Genomic DNA, 21,291 nt, shown 5'->3' on the forward strand with positions numbered 1-21,291 from the left:
GTCATTATCTAAAAAATTCACGTTGTCCAGCAGCAGTGATGACAGGAGATAATGGTTCAGAAGTTTTGACTTTAATAAAAATTTAAAAGACATTTACTGAAGTTGTCTTATGTCAACTGAACTGGAAACCCTTTTTTATATCAGGGCCTAAAGTCAAGGTTCTGTGTTTCTCCTGCAAGAGCCAATGAGATTGCTAACATTTAAAGCTACCTAAAGAATTACACTGCATTCCCTGAATGCCTTACGGTGCTTTAAAAGTTGGAGATGTCTCGAACTATAGCCCAAGAAAAACTGATTTTAAAAATTGTGTTTAATTATAAACATCAAACTCCACATCTGTATTCTATTATGTAAACAGGCTTTTTAATTTAAAAAAGCCTTTGAATTTACCTTCAAGAAAGTAGCACAACAGCTTTTACCTCCAGGACTTATTTCAGTTTTTCCAGAGATTCTGCCACAGCAGCAAGACTGACAGTTCACTTTACCTTATAGTACATGATACAACTGTACTACAATTTTTGTTTTGTAATACAGCTATGTCCCTGCACGTGCTAACAAGACAACAGTGAAATCGAAATAAGTAAATGAACAAAAAAAAGTGTACTTCTCACGTCAACAGTTCAAATTCCACAAAACCATAAGCTCCTATTCTGTACTATTTTACTCAGTCTCAGTTTTCTGAGCTCATGGTCAGCTTGAAAACTGAGTTACCATCTACATTAAGAAATGGTAAAATAATCTTTCTAATAAGGACTGAAGAAGCTTATGGCACGAGTGTAAGAAACTAGAAATGAAATTATCCTCACAGTTTTAAATTTATGGCTCATCACATTTTCAATTTCAGACTGATATTTGCACAATATATGATCATTAACTTTGCACACAAAAGAACGAAAGAAATATTAAAAGTATCCCAACCTGATATAAAGCAAGACTGTGTCCATATCTCTGGAGAGGTCCTTTTGATACAGGTACTACATTCCATATGTTACTGTCTAAATTATAGCTAAAAGATAAACAGAAAAGTAAATATTTTATTATCTCGAACAAAATGCTGGGTTTGCACATTTCTGGACACATGTAATTTTCTTGCATTATACATACTAGACATAAAATGCCTATTTTTCTGAATGTTTTATCTTATTCTGGGCTTCAATATTCCAGTATGGAATTGTGAAAATCAGAAAAATGTAATTTTATAGGCATATATCACATATTACAATTAAAATTATGATTACAAGGATCCATTTGGCAAACTCTGCATTTCATGATTCATATCCAGTTTATAAATGCGTACAAATACAATATTTTATGTTTACAGTGTTATTACAATAGTTAACATATGGTTTAAAACATACAGCATGTCTTTCAAAAAAGAAGGTGTGTCATAAATATAAAGGGAAGGGTAAACACCTTTAAAATCCCGCCTGGCCAGAGGAAGAACCCTTTCACCGGTAAAGGGTTAAGAAGCTAGGATAACCTCACTAGCACCTGACCAAAATGACCAATGAGGAGACAAGATACTTTCAAAAGCTGGGAGGAGGGAGAGAAACAAAGGGTCTGTGTCTGTCTATATGTTGCTTTTGCCGGGGATAGAACAGGAATGGAGTCTTAGAACTTTTAGTAAGTAATCTAGCTAGATATGCGTTAGATTCTGTTTGTTTAAATGGCTGAGAAAATAAGCTGTGCTGAATGGAATGCATATTCCTGGTTTTGTGTCTTTTTGTAACTTAAGGTTTTGCCTAGAGGGATTCTCTATGTTTTGAACCTAACTACCCTGTAAGGTATTTACCATCCTGATTTTACAGAGGTGATTCTTTTACTTTTTCTTCTAAGAACCTGATTGCTTTTTTCATTGTTCTTGAGATCCAAGGGTTTGGGTCTGTGTTCACCTATGCAAATTGGTGAGGATTTTTATCAAGCCTTCCCCAGGAACAGGGGTGTAGGGTTTGAGGAGGATTTTGGGGGGAAAAGACCAAGCAGGCTCTTTCCCGGTTATATATCTGTTGACGCTTGATGGTGGCAGCGATAAAGTCCAAGAGCAAAAGGTAAAATAGTTTGTACCTTGGGGAAGTTTTAACCTAAGCTGGTAAAAATAAGCTTAGGGGGGTTTCATGCAGGTCCCCACATCTGTACCCTAGAGTTCAGAGCGGGGAAGGAACCTGGACAATGTGCAATGAGACTTCATTCTTTGCTTCAATCCAAAAAAGGAAGTTACCTGAAATCATAGTTCCTTTCCTCATTTTACCATCCATGCCTGAACTTAATGCAATCTAAAACTGATGTGCAGTGCTGATGTGCACTGTTAAATAGCTATGGTATTCTACCTTAGAGGTATTTTAGTAATGGAGTGAAGCAATTACTTTGTATATATCATGTCAGATTCTATGGTCCAGCCAATAAACCGTGGGGAAGGAGGGAGACGCTTAGGACAAAAGCAGCTTTAAGCCACTTAGCTTTCCAGCTTCTCTCCTAATAGCGACGATATAAAATTGTACCAGATGCTAAAGGACCAGCTTTAGGCCTACTTTGTGCCAACAGAGCAGTAGAAAACAGTCACATCACACTGAAGTATTGGGCCTATAGTTTGTTAAATGCTTTGGGATGAACATTGCTATACGTATACTATATTTTTATTCAATTTTCCAAATTCCCTTAATATACTGATTTTGTCAAGAAAATTCCTCTATCTTGGTCAAACGGCTTTCATTTATTTCAAGAAACCCTGAACCATTGTTTTAAGCATATATCTCTTGCCAAGACAGGTGAATAAAGTTATCATTTGACTCTAATTAGAACTCCCATCAGTTGCTAAGTAGTCCTTCCTTCCTGCCTGTGAAGACAGCCAAGAAATCATTTCCACTATCACCTTTGGAACCAAAATCCTCTTATTATTTCAAGCAAACATCAGCATCAAAAAGAACTAGCATTGGAAAAGTGTTAAGTTTTTACACATGCAGCCTTGTGATCTTGGTAAAGTCATTCTTGGTAAAACTGAATTACATGACACAAATATTCTAATTTAAACATTTTAAGTACCAGTACTGAAAAAACAAAAGGGACAAATTCTTCTCTGAGTGACGCATGCATAAACAGAGAGTAACCTTATCGACTTTAATTATTTCCAATATATACCGAGGTAACTCACAGCAGAATTTGGCCCACAGTATTTAACTTTAGTCCTAGAAACTCATATTGTTTCCCTTAGTACTTTAATCTCTCTTTTTCACGCACTTCCTCCACCACCGTCACTCTGTCTCATCGAACCTTGCACAGTATTCAAGGTAGAAGCGGTAGTGGAAGAAAGATACAGTTGAGTTGGTCCTACTAGGGATGTAGGATGGCATCGCTGAGGGCTCCCCTGAAGCAGTATGTCATGCATTTGCTGATCACTTGTGTCAAGGTTCCTTCCCCATTCTGAACTCTAGGGTACAGATGTGGGGACCTGCATGAAAGACCCGCACCCCCAAGCTTATTCTTACCAGATTAGGTTAAAAACTTCCCTAAGGTACAAACTTTGCCTTGTCCTTGAACAGTATGCTGCCACCACCAAGCGTTTTAACTAAAGATCGGGGAAAGAGACCACTTGGAGACGTCTTCCCCCAAAATATCCCTCTAAGCCCTACACCCCCTTTCCTGGGGAAGGCTTGATAAGAATCCTCACCAATTTGTACAGGTGAATCCAGACCGAAGCCCTTAGATCTTAAGAACTAAAGGAACTGGCGGCTGTGATTGCAGAGCCGTTGGCCATTATCTTTGAAAACTCGTGGCGAACGGGGGAAGTCCCAGATGACTGGAAAAAGGCTAATGTAGTGCCCATCTTTAAAAAAGGGAAGAAGGAGGATCCTGGGAACTACAGGCCAGTCAGCCTCACCTCAGTCCCCGGAAAAATCATGGAGCAGGTCCTCAAGGAATCAATCCTGAAGCACTTACACGAGAGGAAAGTGATCAGGAACAGTCAGCATGGATTCACCAAGGGTAGGTCATGCCTGACTAATCTAATCACCTTCTATGATGAGATTACTGATTCTGTGGATGAAGGGAAAGCAGTGGATGTATTGTTTCTTGACTTTAGCAAAGCTTTTGACATGGTCTCCCACAGTATTCTTGTCAGCAAGTTAAAGAAGTATGGGCTGGATGAATGCACTATAAGATGGGTAGAAAGTTGGCTAGATTGTTGGGCTCAACGGGTAGTGATCAATGGCTCCATGTCTAGTTGGCAGCCGGTGTCAAGTGGAGTGCCCCAGGGGTCGGTCCTGGGGCCGGTTTTGTTCAATATCTTCATAAATGATCTGGAGGATGGTGTGGATTGCACTCTCAGCAAATTTGCGGATGATACTAAACTAGGAGGAGTGGTAGATACGCTGGAGGGCAGGGATAGGATACAGAGGGACCTAGACAAATTGGAGGATTGGGCCAAAAGAAATCTGATGAGGTTCAATAAGGATAAGTGCAGGGTCCTGCACTTAGGACGGAAGAACCCAATGCACCGCTACAGACTAGGGACCGAATGGCTAGGCAGCAGTTCTGCGGAAAAGGACCTAGGGGTGACAGTGGACGAGAAGCTGGATATGAGTCAGCAGTGTGCCCTTGTTGCCAAGAAGGCCCATGGCATTTTGGGATGTATAAGTAGGGGCATAGCGAGCAGATCGAGGGACGTGATCGTTCCCCTCTATTCGACATTGGTGAGGCCTCATGTGGAGTACTGTGTCCAGTTTTGGGCCCCACACTACAAGAAGGACGTGGATAAATTGGAGAGAGTCCAGCGAAGGGCAACAAAAATGATTAGGGTCTGGAACACATGACTTATGAGGAGAGGCTGAGGGAACTGGGATTGTTTAGTTTGCAGAAGAGAAGAATGAGGGGGGATTTGATAGCTGCTTTCAACTACCTGAGAGGTGGTTCCAGAGAGGATGGTTCTAGACTCTTCTCAGTGGTAGAAGAGGACAGGACAAGGAGTAATGGTCTCAAGTTGCAGTGGGGGAGGTTTAGGTTGGATATTAGGAAAAACTTTTTCACTAGGAGGGTGGTGAAACACTGGAATCCGTTACCTAAGGAGGTGGTAGAATCTCCTTCCTTAGAAGTTTTTAAGATCAGGCTTGACAAAGCCCTGGCTGGGATGATTTGATTGGGGATTGGTCCTGCTTTGAGCAGGGGATGACCTAGATGGACTAGATGACCTCCTGAGGTCCCTTCCAACCCTGATATTCTATGATTCTATGAACAATGAAAAATCAATCAGGTTCTTAAAAGAAGAATTTTAATTAAAGAAAAGGTAAAAGAATCACCTCTGTAAAATCAGGATGGTAAATACCTTACATGGTAATCAGATTCAAAATATAGAGAATCCCTCTAGGCAAAACCTTAAGTTACAAAAAAACTCAAAAACAGGAATATACATTCCCTCCAGCACAGCGTATTTTACCAGCCATTAAACAAAAGAAAATCTAACACATTTTCTAGCTAGATTACTTATTAACTTAACAGGAGTTGGAAGGCTGCATTCCTGATCTGTTCCCGGCAAAAACATCACACAGACAGACAGAACCCTTTGTTCTCCCCTCCTCCAGATTTGAAAGTATCTTGTCTCCTCACTGGTCATTTTGGGTCAGGTGCCAGCGAGGTTACAGGTGAAAGGGTTTTGCCTTTGACCAGGAGGGATTTTATAGCACTATATACAGAAAGGTGGTTACCCTTCCCTTTATATTTATGACAACTTGCAAAGTGAATAGATCTCTGGCAGGAGTCCCCCACTGAGTGAAGATGTCATGTACTACCAAATTGTGAAGTTCCCAATCCTGGTCGATCACAAAATGTCTGAGCAAGTCTGAGAACACATGCTGCATCCCGGGAACATAGGCTGCAGACAAGAGTATCTGGTGGTTAATGTAACAATTCCAGAGATTGATCACCTCTGCACATAATGCAGATTAACTCATCCCTCCCTGTCTGTTGATGTAAAAAACAATGGTGGTATTGTCAGATGTAGTCAGGCTTTGTGGCCTCCCTTCGAGCCAGAGGAGGAGGGAGCACTCTCTCCGCACAGTTGGGCAGAGTCCGGCCAGGCCCAGCCCTCCCACCAGAAGTTGAGAGGCGGGGTAGGAGGTACAAAAGGCGGAGCTCCTAGCCCAGTGGAGGCTGAGCCAGGGAAGAAAACAGACGCATCCGGTTTGCTGCTGCCCACCAACCGTGCAGCCAAGCCACATGACAGCCTGGACCTGGAGAGGCCTGAAGCTGAGGAGGAGCTGGAGCTGGTTGGACTGCCAGCGACCTAATACCCAGATGAACTGGAGACCACAGAGCTGAATCTGGAACTCTGGTAGGAAGTAGCCCAGGGGTTTAGTTTGATGGTGCTGTGGCTTAACAGCTCGCCAGCGTGTTGTGGGAGGATCCCTGCTGACCCGGTGGTGGGACACCCTGCCACTCTTAGGGCCCTGGGTTGGAATGCAGTTGAGTTGGGTAGGCATGCGTTCCCCTACCCCTGCCACCCCTAGGGTGGCAGTGTCCCCACCATAGGCCACGTGGCCAGTGCTCGCCAGCACTCCCCTGCCTAAGGGTTAGCGCTATAGACCGCTTGCTAATGATCCCCTGCCTAAGGGTTAGCGCTATAGACTGCTTACCAGTTCTACCCTGCCTAGGGCCTCTTGACCATTTGGAATTTACCCTGTCACAAAGGCCAGGACCCTGCACCTACTCTGCTAATTCCTCCAACAGTAGGCCACGATCCTGGTGACATACTGAGCGGGGTAACCTCCCTCCAAGCCAGAGGGGAGGGACGACTGTGCCCCTACTATATCAGACATAAGAACATGATGCAAGTGGATGAAGGGAAGAAAGGATTGGCATGCTTTTCTTACAGTTCAAAGTTCCAGGATGTTTATGTGCATCCTGGATTCGCTGGGAGTCCATGCTCCTTGAGCCAGGTGGTTGTCGATGTGAACCCCTGTCCTCCCCACAGCCCACCAAAGATTCATCAGCGATAATCGTCTTGTCTTGGGAGAAAGGAAGAAAAGGAACCTCTAAACATATGTGACGTGCACCTGTCTACCATTAGAGGGATGATATCACCTTGTCAGGGACTATCAGCATGGAAACCATGGAGTGGCGGTTCGGGAAGTAAATGGGCTGGAGCCATGTCTGGAAGCAGCAAAGGTGAAGTCATGCAAAGGGCATCACGTAGTACATGAAGCCATGTGGCTGAGGAGGGACAGGCAAGTCCTGGCTGGTACATATGGATAGTTCATGATGTGAGTTATGATGTTGCTCATCGCCTGGAACCTGTCTGCTGGTAAGTAAACTTATGCTGTGACTGAACTTACAGTAGCTTCTATGAAGTCCAAAGACTGTGTGGGGTCTAGGATAGATTTCTAGACATTGATGCTGACTCTGAGGGAAGAAAGAAGGTTGAGTAACACGGAGGTTGACACCTGGGATTCTTGTCTGGGCCTTACGAGTAGGAGCCAGTCATCAAGATATGGAAACATGAAGACACCATAACATCTGACATAGGCCACTATGACGGAAATCACTTTGATGAATACTCTGGGAGTGGTGGCTATACTGAATGAGAGCACTCGGTACTGGAAACTATGGGTACCCAAAGTGAATTCCAGGAAATGTCTGTGAGGCAGATAAATGTCATGTGAAAGTAAGTGTCCTTCATATCAAGAGCCGTATACTACATGCCCTTCTGTAGGGGTGGAATTATCACTACCCGTGTGACCCTATGAATCTTGAGCTTGTGGATGAAGCAACTGAGGTGCCAGAGATTGAGGACTGGCCCACCATTTCTTCTTACAGGAAGAAAGTTAAGTAGAATCCTGTTCCCTGATATTCTGGGGGAACATGTTCTATCGCTCCCCTTTGAAAGGAGGAGTGCACCTCTTGGGTGAGAATGCTGTTCTGCGAGTGGTCCCTGAAGGGGGGCTTTGGAAGAGGTAGCATGATAAACTCGATCATATACCAATGGTGGATGACGTTCAACACCCATCTGTCCATTGTTATTGTACTCCAAGCATGGCAAAAGAGGAGGGCTGTGAGGTGGTAGATATAGCGGTTGGTGGCTCTCAGGCTCTAATCAGAAATATCTTGGCTGGAGGTTGCAGCTGTGACATCGAAACCTGTGGGGGGGGGGGGGGGGGCGGGCCCTGAGAGGCAAGACCTCTGTGTCTTTTGATGTTTCCTCAGAGGCTCATAAGGTCTCAAAGTAGAATTGAGGAGACCTATAGCACTGAGTTAGTCGTTGGCAGTGGAATTTTCACTTCAGGAGTGTAGATGATGCCCAGCAAGCGAAGGGTGGCCCTGGAATCCTTGAGTGTATGCAGCAATTCATCCATCTTCTGGTTAAAAAGATGGTATTCACTGAAAGGGAGGTCTTCAATAGTGCCTCCCTAGGGAATAGTACCTTCAATAGTAGTCTTCAATAGTACCTCCCTAGGGAAACCAGAAGAATAGAGCCAAGACTACCTACACGACTGTGGCCGTAGACATGGCCCTGGAGGAGGGATCTGCTGCATCCACCGCCAATTGGAGAGCTGTTCTGGCCACCAGCTTCCCTTCTTCAGTGTGCCCCTGGAAATGAGCCCAATGTGTTGTGGCAGGCTATCAGTAAATTCCTTGAATTTACTGTAACTGAGGAACCCATATTTGGCTAGTAAGGCCTAATAATTCACAGTCCTGAATTGCAGGCTAGAAGAAGAAAATACCTTGTCTCTCGAAAGGTCCGGATGTTTGCTCTCTTCCTCAGCTGTCATGGATAGAGGATGTTGTTGTTTGGCCCATTTACTCTCAGCCTGCATTACTAAGAAGTTTGGAGGAGGGTGAGAAAAAAGGAACTCAGGACTCTTGGTGGAATGTAGTAGCACTTTTCAGCCCCTTTAGGGGTAGCTGTGAATGCGGCAGGGATGTGCCACACTGTGCTAGAAGGCTCCAGAATAGCTTTGTTAATTGGTAATGAAATTCTCACCAGTCCCAAGGTGTGGAGGAAATATCTAGCAGTTTGTGATGGGGAGCTCTTGAATTTCTTCCTTGGGAATCTGGAGGTCCCCTCTGACAATCCACAACAGTTGAAATTTTCTGTAGTCATCCGGTGGGGAAAGGGATGCTGTAATCACCGCCTCATCCAGAGATGAAGAGGAAAATCTTGCTAGTTGTGGCTAGTGCTAGGACTGGACTAAAAAGGGTTCTCCTCTACCACCGGACCCGAACACCTGCCAGAAGGATCTCTTAAGAGTGAGGCAGGCAAAGTTGCCCTTGCGGCAAGTGTGGGTTTCGAGAGGAGGGTATTGTGACCAGGGTATCCAATATGGTCAATGGGCTGGATCTGAGGGAGGTTGTGGGGGCTCCCACAACATGGAGTACCAATGGCTCTGACACAGTTGAGATGGTAGATGCTGACATGGATGTGACAGTCTCCGTGAAGGCGCATAGGAATGGTATTCTTCTCACAGTTCCAATTCATCAGAACAGGACAAGGTGGACTCCGTTTCCAGTAGCAGTACTGTCGGAACTAGTGGAAAAGTATAGAGCATTGGTGCGGAAGGAGAGGAACTCGGCACCAGAGAGATATCCTGTGATGGAGATATGATCTCTCTAGAAGTTGAGAGACCTGATAGTGGGGGTGAGTCCAAGATGGCAAGGTAAATACATCCTGAGGCACAGCCATTGTTCCGAATCTCCCCAGTGTAAGAGGCACTCTCTCTCTCTCCTGGGTATCGGTGCCAATGCTGTGGTCTTTCTTGGGACAGTATGATTCCACATCTTGTGGGGTGCCGGTGATGGTAATGCCAATGGATCGGTGCTTGGAACCACTGGATCCCATTGTTTATGGGTCTTTTTCTTGTGTCTATGGAACTTAGACAGTGTTTCATCCCCATGGCTTGAACTCGTGAAAGGAGCATCCATCTTCTTTGATTTGGAGGAAGATTTAGTCCCATCCTTATGGGTGTGCTTCCTTAGCACCCAAATAGTCCCTGTCATGGGGTTTATAGGGGTGGTACCTCCAGCAGCAGATTTGAGCATGGTAGCAGGAGGTGCACTCCTTGCTGAGTCCGGTTGATGTACAGGGAGGGTTCCCTAGCCTAAGTAGGAGTGAGGTCTCATGGCAAGCGCCATAAAGTGCTTCCAGAGGCCAAGAGCCCGGCCTTCTCATGCATGGTTGGGAAAGGACTGGCAAATACTGCACCTGGACGCGATGTGACCTTCCCTCAGGCACCAGAGGCAGCGTTGGTGGTCGTCGCTGACCAAGAAGAATTGTGGACAGGAGGTGCAGAGTTTGAAGCCCGGAGTCCTGGGCATAGGGTCAGTACTTGCATGTGGGTACGGGGGGTGGGTTGAAAACCCCCCCAAAGTCCATGTAAACCAAGTACTAAAAGTAATGACTAATAAAAACTACAATAAAACTACTATAAAACTGGTAAAGTATGTACAACTATCCTTATTTAAAAATGTGTCAGAGATGACGACACAAAGTTCTGACCCAGATGATGCAGTGGTAAGAAGGAATTGAAGTCATTCCACCCTGCCCTTTATCACCTCAGACAGAAGCATGAGGCAAGGCAGGGCACATGCATAGACCAATGGACACTTCTTTTCAATTTCTCTGACTCTGGGCGTATGGTGCGTTTGTGTAACCCGCAGTGGACTACAACAGGGATCATCCCTCGAAGAAGAATGTGCACTTTATTTTCACACAGGCTTTAAATAAACAAAGAGTTCAAAAATATGTTAATTCTTAAATCCTTTTACGGAGTCCTCCACTTTATTCTACAACTCTGCATTACTGTATTGAACTGTCATCCAAGAAAATCTGAGGAGCTCTTTTCAATACCCGACAACATGGTTGTTAGAATTGCCTGAGACTTGGCTCTCAGGGATTCACATGAGATTTTAAAATAAATCTTGATTTGTTTCTTCTTACAAGTTACAAAAAACTCTCATGTAACTTCTCAGATGGGCATCCATTGATAGACATTACTCATGGCTTAGACCTACTCATTCAACTATAACAGAGGCAGCATAGGATTTTTCCTCCATCCCTCCTCCTTCGAAGTCAGAGTCTCTGCAGAAACTTCAAGTAACGTCCAGTCCAAAAGATTCCAAAAGAAACAGAAGTTACAAGTAAGGAATCTAATTTTCATTTACATCCAAGTTTTGTTTACAAAAATGTATAGCATAATCCTCATGTTAACTTCACAGCATTACCAGACTCAAGCATTCATAAAATCATAAAGCAGACCACAGAAAATAATTTTAAAACTAAAAAATTAGGGTTTCCTTTTGTTTGCTTTCAGATTTTTGAGCCTGTAGGATGCAAATTTTTAAGCTGTTCTCTGCAACCAGACAGACCAGAAATGTATTTTTTTTAATAAAAACCAAATTTCTCATAATCACTTGACTCCAGAAGTTGGATGTTTTACGAAAAACATCAAATATCACAAGACTTGAAATAAAATCATGAGTTGGCAAAATTAGTCTCACTAAAATTGCTGATTGGCTAACTCCTTTTTTTCACATTAACATCCTCATGTTGTAAACCACTACCTCTTAGCCAGGTAGTATTGGTTCAATCCTGTGAAGTGCTGAGCACTTCCTGTGGGGTTGACCTTAATTCCCATTAACTTCAATGGGAGTTGAGGGCATTCAGCACTTAACATAATGAAGTCTTCTAAGAGTGGAAAGGGGATAAAGAGAACAGGAAAGAAGAGATATAACACAAGGTACTAAGGAGGAAGGCATGGACTGGAAACAGATGACAAAAGGGAGAAGAGGAGGTCAAAGAAAGCTACGGAAAAATTGGTGAAAAAAGATATTTTCATGTTATATCCATTATCACACCCCACGTCTGATTTTTTTTCTATTTAGATTGTAAGCTCTTCAGGGCGGCAACCTATCGTTCTTAGAGAAATCTGGAAAGCTATATAAATAATAAAATATCAAATCAATACACATTAACATTAATTATAAGAAGTCTATTTTAATAGAACTAACATTGCAAAAAAGCATTCTAGGTATAATATTTACAAACAATACGTTCAAGTTGAGTATTTTGTCACACTGCAAGTATCTAATATTTTAGAGCACAAAAGAGTAACAACAACTGTTATAAAAAAGTGCCAGTGTCACGAACTAATATTGTTTACATTGTTTTAATTCTCAGACATTAAAAAAACGTGACTAGAACACAGAAAATGTTAATTAATAAGACTCCTTTAAAGCAGATTGATAAAGCTTTCATGCAAACGTAGGACAGTAATTCAATGGAATGTTATTTGCCTAGCAAAGATCAATTCCACAAAGAATAACAAAGGGAGAATCACTTACTTCAATACCATTTGGAATGAACTGTAGTTAAAGGTATATCCACCAATCACCCACATAAATTTTCCATGTAGAACTGCCTTATGGGAAGCCCGACCTACAGAAGGACTGAATGGCTTTACATTTGGAAGAATCCAGTAAGACTCCGTGGAAGGAACGTTCAAAGAACAATCAGGGCCTGTTTTACAAACAAAAATGTGTAAGGTGCATAGTCTGTTAAGCAAAGGTATTAAAAGCTCTACAATGTAGAAATTAGAATGGTTTAATTATAGATGTCAAGATTGCTCATTCTGACAGTATGCTGATTTTTATGTTTAACAGCAGCTTGAGGCATAATTTAGATAACAAGGAAAGCCACTGACATTAAAAATGTTACATTTGCTCAAGTAATAAAAGATCGATTTCTGCATTCGACTCAGAAAAAATACTGTATGAATCACAAAACGAAAGGAAGACATACCAAATTTTCAGCTGCTATTTAGTCATAAAAGGGTAGCAAAGGATATACTATACATTACCACTGGAGAAAAATCATACTGTTATTTGGTCTAACCTAGGTAATTTTATATCGAAGTACATAACACTTCAGTACATTATGTTACTGTACGTATTATAGTATGTTACATCTGAGGAAACAAATGTTAGTGTTTGCCAGTGCCACTGTGCACGTGTTTTTGAGAGGGAAATGCACCACAGAGTGCTTTTTTAAAAGAACAGAGTTGAATATAAAATATTTTATAGATCATTCTATAGAGCTGCCAAGAGCAACACTCAGAAATCTATTGTTTTAGGAGGAAAAAAAACAGCTTATTCTAACATTTGGTAGCTATTTACTGCAAGAGAAATTTGTTGTTGAATGACAAGTATTTTAAAACCACTCACAGAAAAAGATGTTTATAATCACAGATATGAGATTATATATTTTTTAAAGATTTCATGTTCTATAGGCAAGAGGAAACTTTAAAATTTTAACGTTTCAAGACTAAGTATGTTTAGGGCTTTGCTAGAAAGGTGGCACAGTTTGCACTATTCACCTTATGTCAGTTATTGTCCATACTGAATAACTGTTTTTCTTTTTGTTTAGGGAACAAAGAATTATTTGGTGATCCTAGATATCCTATTCTGGTTTTGGTGTTATAAGTCACGCAATACAACTGTTATTGTAAAAGCTGATGGCAGATATATATTCCAGGACAGTGAAATTATTAAACTACTTTGATGCTGAAACCGAGAAAGGTGACAAGTCTCTCCAACCTGGACAATTGGGAGAGAAAGCTTTATTCCAAGCCATACGAAATTACTGAACCCCTAGGGCAAAGTCTGCTAAGGGTGGTCTGGTGTACTTCTCTCACTTTCTATGGGAACAGAGTGTTGGCTCCCAAAAAATTGGTCTGCATCCAAAGTGACATAACTGGAGGTTCACCAGTGTGTTAAGACTTAAAGTTAGCTAGAGGGGGTATTTAGCTAATTGAGAGTTCTAAGAATTAGGTGTCAATTCCTTGAAAAAGACTACTTTAAAGTACAGCCTATTAAACCAAAGAAATATAATGAATGTTAATGTTAGTGTTATTTCAATTAATTGTCTTCATTTGGTTATGGAACAGAGTCTCAATTACCCAGAACCTGGACAAGACCCCTGAGGATTCTTGATAAGGAGGTATGGCTAGACCACTGGCTACCTTCTCCAAACCTGGCTGACTTTGCAGGAATTCAGTGCATTAGTACTAGGTAGCCTGCATTCAAGTCAGCATTCAGGGACTGCCCTCCATTATAACACTTCTGTGTCCCCAACAGTTTCAGGTAACAGGGGTTCTATTGATTAAGAAATTAAGTAAAGATCACTATTGGCATTAGAGAAAAATATCTTCCAACTCCACTTGCTTTTAACATCAGAAAACAACTTTGCTTTTAAGAATGCTAACCTCAAACATTTGAATAATATTGATTCTAACAATTCTCTTTGGAATCTTCCTTTTCTTTCAGTTTAAGATGTTTTGATTCTCTAATGAGCACAGTGTAGTTGTGATAAAAATCTAGAAAAAAGGATTGGTCATTCAATTCTAATTAGAGTTAGGAAACTTATCCAATTACAAATATGAACAAAAGTTCGGATAATAAAGACATTAATCCTGTCATTTTTAATTACTTATACTAAGCCATGACAAAAAATTCTACATGCTACTGTACAAGCAGAGAAACATATGCCAAAATTTCAGGGCTTTATCTTGCAATAAGTTTAGTTTATACAAGCATGCAACCAGGATGGGCTCCTCCCCCTCCCACCAGCTCCTCCCAGGCACTGTGCTGCCTCACTTCTCCTGGCTGGGATTTAGACTCCCTGGCTTGACAGATCCATCATATCTACCATACTCAAATATACAAACCTATAAAATTTTGAGAATCTAATATGTACATTAAGGGGTTGGCTCATAGGAATGTTAGTTTATATGTAAATATTTGTATTATTCTTACTCTAGGTGTCAGAAAAAAGCAACCCCTTACTGCACATGATGCAATCAACATTTTGGCTGAACAACTTAACTCTGCACTTAACCTGTGAGGAGCTTTCCCCTTACCTGAACAAGTGATCACTCTTTCCTGTACCTAAACATTTACAAATCAAAGAGATGATATGCTGGGATTTTGAAAGCCCCACAACAACTGTGTGTTTTTCTGGTACAACCTCCAGAATGGCTGAATAGACGGATTTTGAAAAGGTGTTTTAAAAAAACTGCTCTCAGGTTGGTGCCCTGTATGTCAAGTTTTCCAGCTAAGTTATAAACTATGGTTTATAATAGAACTGCTACCTGGTGCCACTATAATCAGTAACTATACATATAGATTAAACATACAGTGAAAAGAATACGCTTTTATAGCAGAGGAAATAACTCTTGCAAGACTGCAGTGTCTTTTCTGCCCTAGTACCTAAGTGTCAGAATGGTTCAGTCAATAACTTTCTTAGATCTAAATCTGAAGTTTTGGTTCAAGCCTTACATAAAGACTTCATCTTGTACTGACTCCATCATTATGTCATCATCAATAATCTGCCATGTATATCTTTTTAGTTGTGATATTAAGCAAAAATCATGTGTCGAAATTCAGTGGGTGTCAAGATACAATGTTAAGACTGAAATAATTCTGTAACAATGTTTCCTGGCCCAACTTTCTGTCACAAGGAAATACACTGGATTCATACATATTTAAGGCAAGAGGGGGATCATTATGATTATCTAATCTAGGGGTCTCAAACACGCGGCCCGCGGGGTTATTTTCTGCGGCCCGCCAGATCCCCGCAGCACCCCCCCACCCCCCAGCATTTACCTAGAGCAGCTCCAGCCCGGTGCTAGTTGCTTCGCCAATTCCAGTTCTGGGACTGGCTTTGGTTGGGTCTCTGGTAACACAGACTGGGCCCTTGTTGAAGGCTCAGGAACAGAGCTTGCTTAGCCTGGCTGCAGGTGATCATTCCCACCCTCGTGGCTAGCTTCACATGGTTGGCCAAGTCTTTCCCCAGGAGCATGAGAATGGGATAATCATCAGCCTGCAAAAGTCCACATTCCTGACCAGCCCTTGTACTGGACAGGCAACTCGGCTGCAGGCAAGTCAAAAGAGTTTGACTTGAAAGGTTGAATCCTCACTTGGACCTCTGGGTTGATTAAGTTGGGGTCCACTAAGGATTGGTGGAAAGTAGACACTTGTGCTCCAGTGTCCCTCCACACGATAACCTTCTTCCCGCCCACACTCACAGTTTCCCTTTGCTCTGAGGGTACCTGGGAGGCATCTGGGATTGAGGACCTTTGGTGTGACTCCGGTGTAATGAACTGCAGTCTGTTGGGGTTCTTGGGGCAGTTGGCCTTCACATGCCCCAGCTCATTACATTTAAAACATCGCCCAGCTGACTGGTCACTAGGGCGAGGTGGGTTGCTGGAGACTGGTGTAGGTGTTTGGGTTTTTCCTTGGGATGTAGGTGGGGCCTTGGGCTGCCCCCAGTGATAGGGTGTTGTCTCAGGTTGCTCCTTCTGAGAGCCGCTCCAACTGCTACTAGTTTTTTTTTTCTTTTCCGCCACCTCCACCCATTTGGTTCCAATCTCCCCTGCCTCAATTACCATTTTGGGCTTCCCATCTATGATGTACCTTTCTATTTCCTCAAGAACACCCTCTAAGAACTGCTCCATTTGCATTAGGAAAGACAGATCTTCCCGAGATTTAATGCTTGCTCCTGATATCCAGGCATCACAATTTTTTACAATGTGGTAGGCGTGTTGGGAAAATGCCATGTCCGGTTTCCACTTTAGGGCTCTGAGCCAACAACGGGCATGCTTGGGTGTTAGCCCCGTTCTGATTCTGGCCTGCTTTTTTAAAAAATTCATAACTGTTCATGTGTTCCTTAGGCATTTCAGCCGCCACCTCTGCCAAGGGTCCACTAAGCTGCGGCCCCAGCTCTACCATGTACTGGTCTGCAGAGATGCTGTACCCAATGCAGGCCCTTTCAAAATTTTCTAAGAAGGCCTCGGTATCATCGCTTACCTTGTAGGTGGGGAACTTTCTGGGATGGGAAGTGGTACCTGGAGAAGGATTGCTAGGGTTGGCTGGTATATTTTGCTGAGCCTTTGCCATCTCTAACTCCAGTTCATGCTTCCTCTCTCTTTCCCGCTCCTCCCGAGCATGCTTCTGGGCCTCCCGCTGGGCCTCCATAGCTCTCCCATGGGCAGCTTTTTCTGCCTTCATCCATCTATCATGTTCCTTTTGTCTCTCATCAGCTTCGAAACGGGCTAATTCTAATTTCTTTTGGACGTCACTGTCAGTCATCCTAGCCTTTCTGTGTTTAATCTAGCCTAACCCAAGAGCTAGGGGAAAAAAAAAAACACACTTGTGAATTCCCCTGCAGGAGGTTAACTACCCTGCCCTCAAGCAGAGAAAAAAAACTCCAGCTGCTCACAGCTTCCAGGCTTGATAATAATATCCTAACCAATTGGTTACAAAGTGATCACAGACCCAAACCCCTGGGTCTCAGGACAATAGAAAAATCACTCAGGTTCTTAGAAGGATTTTATTTTAAAAAAGGTAAAAATCACCAGTGTAAAATCAGGATGGAAAATAACTTTACAGGGTAACAAAAGATTCAAAAACTCAGCAGAACTTCCTGTAGGCTTAGTTTCAAAGTTACAAAAAACAGGAAGAAACCTCCCTCCAGCAAAGGAAAAATTCACAAGCAGAACAAAAGATAATCTAACACGCCTTGCCTGGCTTTTACTTACAATTTTTGTAATATGAGAGACTTTTAAGATGGTTTATAGGAGGAGTTTTCTGACCTGATGCTTCTCTGCTTCCCAAGAGAACACACAAAACAAAGCCTTCCCCTCCACCCCCATAAGATTTGAAAGTATCTTCTTTCCCCATTGGTCCTTTTGGTCAGGTGCCAACCAGGTTATTTGAGCTTCTTAACCCCTTACAGGTAAGGAGGAATTCCAGGCTACTCTTAGCTGTATGGTTATAACAGGAACAGACTGCCTAGGGTGGTTGTGGAAGCTCCTTCACTAGAGGTTTTCAAAAGGAGGATGGATAGCCATCTGTCTTGGATGATTTAGACACAACAAATCCTGTATCTTGGCAGGGGGTTACACTAGATAACCCTTGCAGTCCCTTCCAACCCTATGATTTCATGAAAAATAAAAGACTGCCCAATCTACAGACATTCCCATCCCTCTGTCTCTCATGCAGCCTTCTTACAGCCCTTCTCTTTAACACTTGCCAAAGGAGAAAGGAGGAGGAAACTGGAATTAACTCATTGTGTACTGGGAACGAGGTGATGCCTCTTCACCCCATCAATCTGAAACTTCAGCTCTGCCCAATATTAATATGAACTTTTCCCCTTAAAATAACCTCCTTAATATTTTATAGACGGTAATTATTACAAGTAAATGATCTAAACATATTATATTATTCTCTATGGAAAAACTGAGGAAGTGTATACGTTATTGAAAGACTCATTAGGATTAGAAACTCACACACAATTGCCAAGGCATCATCATCTGTATGTTGTCCTCAGCTGCACATAAATTGTCAACTTTACTTCCTAAATAACAAACAGATCATGTTTGCTTGTACACAAATTACACTCTAGTTCTTAAATGCTGAAACTCAATTAGTATCTTTCCTCTTATTTTGTGGCCAGAAAAGATTAATGGTATTGGCATGGGTTCTAATGGAAGTGCAAACAATTCTAATGAATTATATTTTATGCATTACTATACATAGTCTAACAGAAGTTTAACCTCACCTGGACTCTGTTTCAGCAAAGAACTTCAGAACATTCTTAACTTTAAGACAGAAATTAATGGGACTACTCAAGTGCTTAAAGTTAAACCAATGTTTAAGTGCTTAATTGATTAGAGAAGGCCTTCCATGATTAAAGTTCAGCATGCATTAAGTGATTTGCTGAGTCAAGGCCCAGAGTCATGTAACTAAAGTACATTTCCATCTTTTATTAGTTTTACCACTGTGGCTAAGAAATATAGTGGTAAACAGTGACACCAAGTGGCAAACACTGAACAAAATACACAAACCAGTAATAGTGAAAATTAGTAGTTAACATAATTTAAGAAAAACAAATGATACACTAGTTATTCTGAACTATACTTCAGTTTGTAAAGACAGATAAACAATTAAATTCCATTATGGTGTTCAGTACATAAATCTCACTGTACATAACAGTAAAATGATTGTGACAAAATGGTTTTTAAAAGAATATGAAGTTCAACACCCAAAGCTTGTAAGTACATGAAACCTACAATATCATTCCCATGATCAACAATTAAAATAAAATCTCATGCATAATAACTTTCTTACAACCATTACATTTTACTAACCTAAATCTAAAGCCATGAATACAACTTAGGTGTCAGACTGTATATGTAAGGAATTTATACACAATAAAGAGATACAATTACATGGATTTTTATTGTAACATCACTTAAAGAGCAGATGCTTTTCCATGGTAGAATATTTGTCCTATTTCCTTACCAAGACTTAGTAATATGGGTCAAAGGTAGTGCTGACAAATGCCACATATGAATCTTGTTTTCCCAAGTAAATACAAATACTATAAACTACCAACATTGTTGGAAATAAAATATATCTATGCTATGGGAACTTCAAAAAACCACACTATATATATGTTGCCTGAAAAACACAGCATGATAGCTGTAAAATGTTAAAAAAATACCCATTTATTACTTTATATGTGAGGGGGAAAAAATCTGTTTTGTTTTTAATTGGATTTTCCTCCTATCCTTCTAATGGATCACTCAGTCTGTGGGAAAGCAGGAGATTTTTACCTTCTAAGACTGAATTGGAAATCAATTACATTACACTCACTGCAGAAAAAAATTCTGTACATTTAAAATAGTAATTTACTCAAATATACAACATTAGAGAAGGAATCTAATTTCTGTTTATTGAAGAGTTTCATGAACTGCCAAAGTGGCAATCTGCTTCTGTAGTTCAACTCCTCAAATCAATTTCCACCTAATGAGAAAACAGCTTCTATAGTCTTGGACCTTAATCTGTTCCTTAGGGACTACTGGGAAAACAAAAATATTGACTTATTCAGTATAGGCTTCTGAGCTCTGTTGTTGATATAAACAGTAGGAATAGTTTAGCTAATCCTAATATTTCAACAAAGGTTTTGTAGTTTTTAGCTGCTTCTTGTTTTTCATGTCATCTTACTGGAGTCAAAATACAAAATTTTTATATAGCTTATTTTGACAACACTATTTACAAACTATCAATAAGGTTTTTTAAGATTCGCAAATACAATTTCAAATTATTTCATTATCAAAATGTGTACAATAAAAAATATTCTGTATCGCTATGAACTTGAGACATTTTAAAATATCCTTTCAGGTAAACACTGAATCTCTGGAGATATAGAAAGACAATTTCTATCCCACAAAAGTTATAGAAATTCCTTTATATTTTTTAGTTTATTTATATAGGGTCTGGACTAGTGTCTCCAGGCCCATTAGCATGACGGTCTATCAGGAATCTGGAAATTCTTTCATCCAAGTTGCCTTGACAGGATTCTGGTAAGGATGTTTTTTAAATTATTCTGCTTTGGGCTCCCTCAAGCTGCCTTTTACCAACCTCTCCATTATGCGTCTTAACTATTTAAAGCAAGTCATATGCATGTGGCATTATTTGAGACAGGCATAATAAACTATTTACCTGGGAACAAAGCAACCATCCTCAAACTAGCATTTTCTTCAAGAATACTTCTCATGCATACCAATTAACAAGGAATATTTGCCAATTACCAAATTTTTTGGGGGGAGGGGGCACGGGGGGAGAGAAGAGTGACTGAGAAATTGTTTGGTTGCTATTTAATTCCAAGCGGGCTTAAACACAAATGTTTTCCTGCATCATGATCCGAAAACCAGGAGGCCATTTACATCACAGTTGAATTGCCATTTTGGTCCTGCTGGACTTCTCAATGGTTTTGAGGTATCTCAGAGTCTTTTGGAGAACATGGGGTACCAGTACCAACAGCACTCTGATAAAATGCATCTTGCTCACCTCACAGACCATATAAATTCAGTCTCTATTTTGTAAGAATGCTTGTCAATATTGCCAGCTGTGTACACCAGAGCTACCTCATCCCCAATCACAAGAAAACAGGTTTGCTGATGTGTACACGTTGTGACAGGATGCTCTCTTTTCCTCTAGGTGAAGACCCTTGGTATAATTTCTATAGAAAGAATGTGTTAGGCATGGTATGAAAGTGTTTTTCCAGCTGTGCTATTTGTGCAGAAAGCTGCTTTACTTATCCAGTCACAACCTTTCAACAGCAACACATGCACTGGTGACCACAGACCTCTATTACTGTAATTCTCTCGTAACAGGGCTTCCAGCAGTGCCTGTCACTTTCAGCTTATTCAGAAGACAGCGGTGCATTTGCCCACCCTGCATTCTTTACAC

General features: G+C 41.3%; 1 protein-coding gene across 7 annotated transcripts in view; it reads right to left on the reverse strand.

Moving 5' to 3' along the window:
- ATRNL1 (attractin like 1) overlaps positions 1-21,291 on the reverse strand; it is a 1,012,424-nt gene that overhangs the window by 873,403 nt on the left and 117,730 nt on the right. For all 7 annotated transcript variants that reach the window (XM_037904761.2, XM_043551194.1, XM_043551197.1 and 4 more), the window contains exons 7-8: positions 12,322-12,496; positions 919-1,006 (exon numbers count right to left, since the gene is read on the reverse strand). In XM_037904761.2, the coding sequence (XP_037760689.1) occupies positions 919-1,006; positions 12,322-12,496 (263 nt within the window). The remainder of the gene's footprint in view (positions 1-918; positions 1,007-12,321; positions 12,497-21,291) is intronic.

The sequence above is a fragment of the Chelonia mydas genome, chromosome 7, assembly GCF_015237465.2.
Source record: "Chelonia mydas isolate rCheMyd1 chromosome 7, rCheMyd1.pri.v2, whole genome shotgun sequence".
NCBI classification, from domain to species: Eukaryota; Metazoa; Chordata; order Testudines; family Cheloniidae; genus Chelonia; species Chelonia mydas.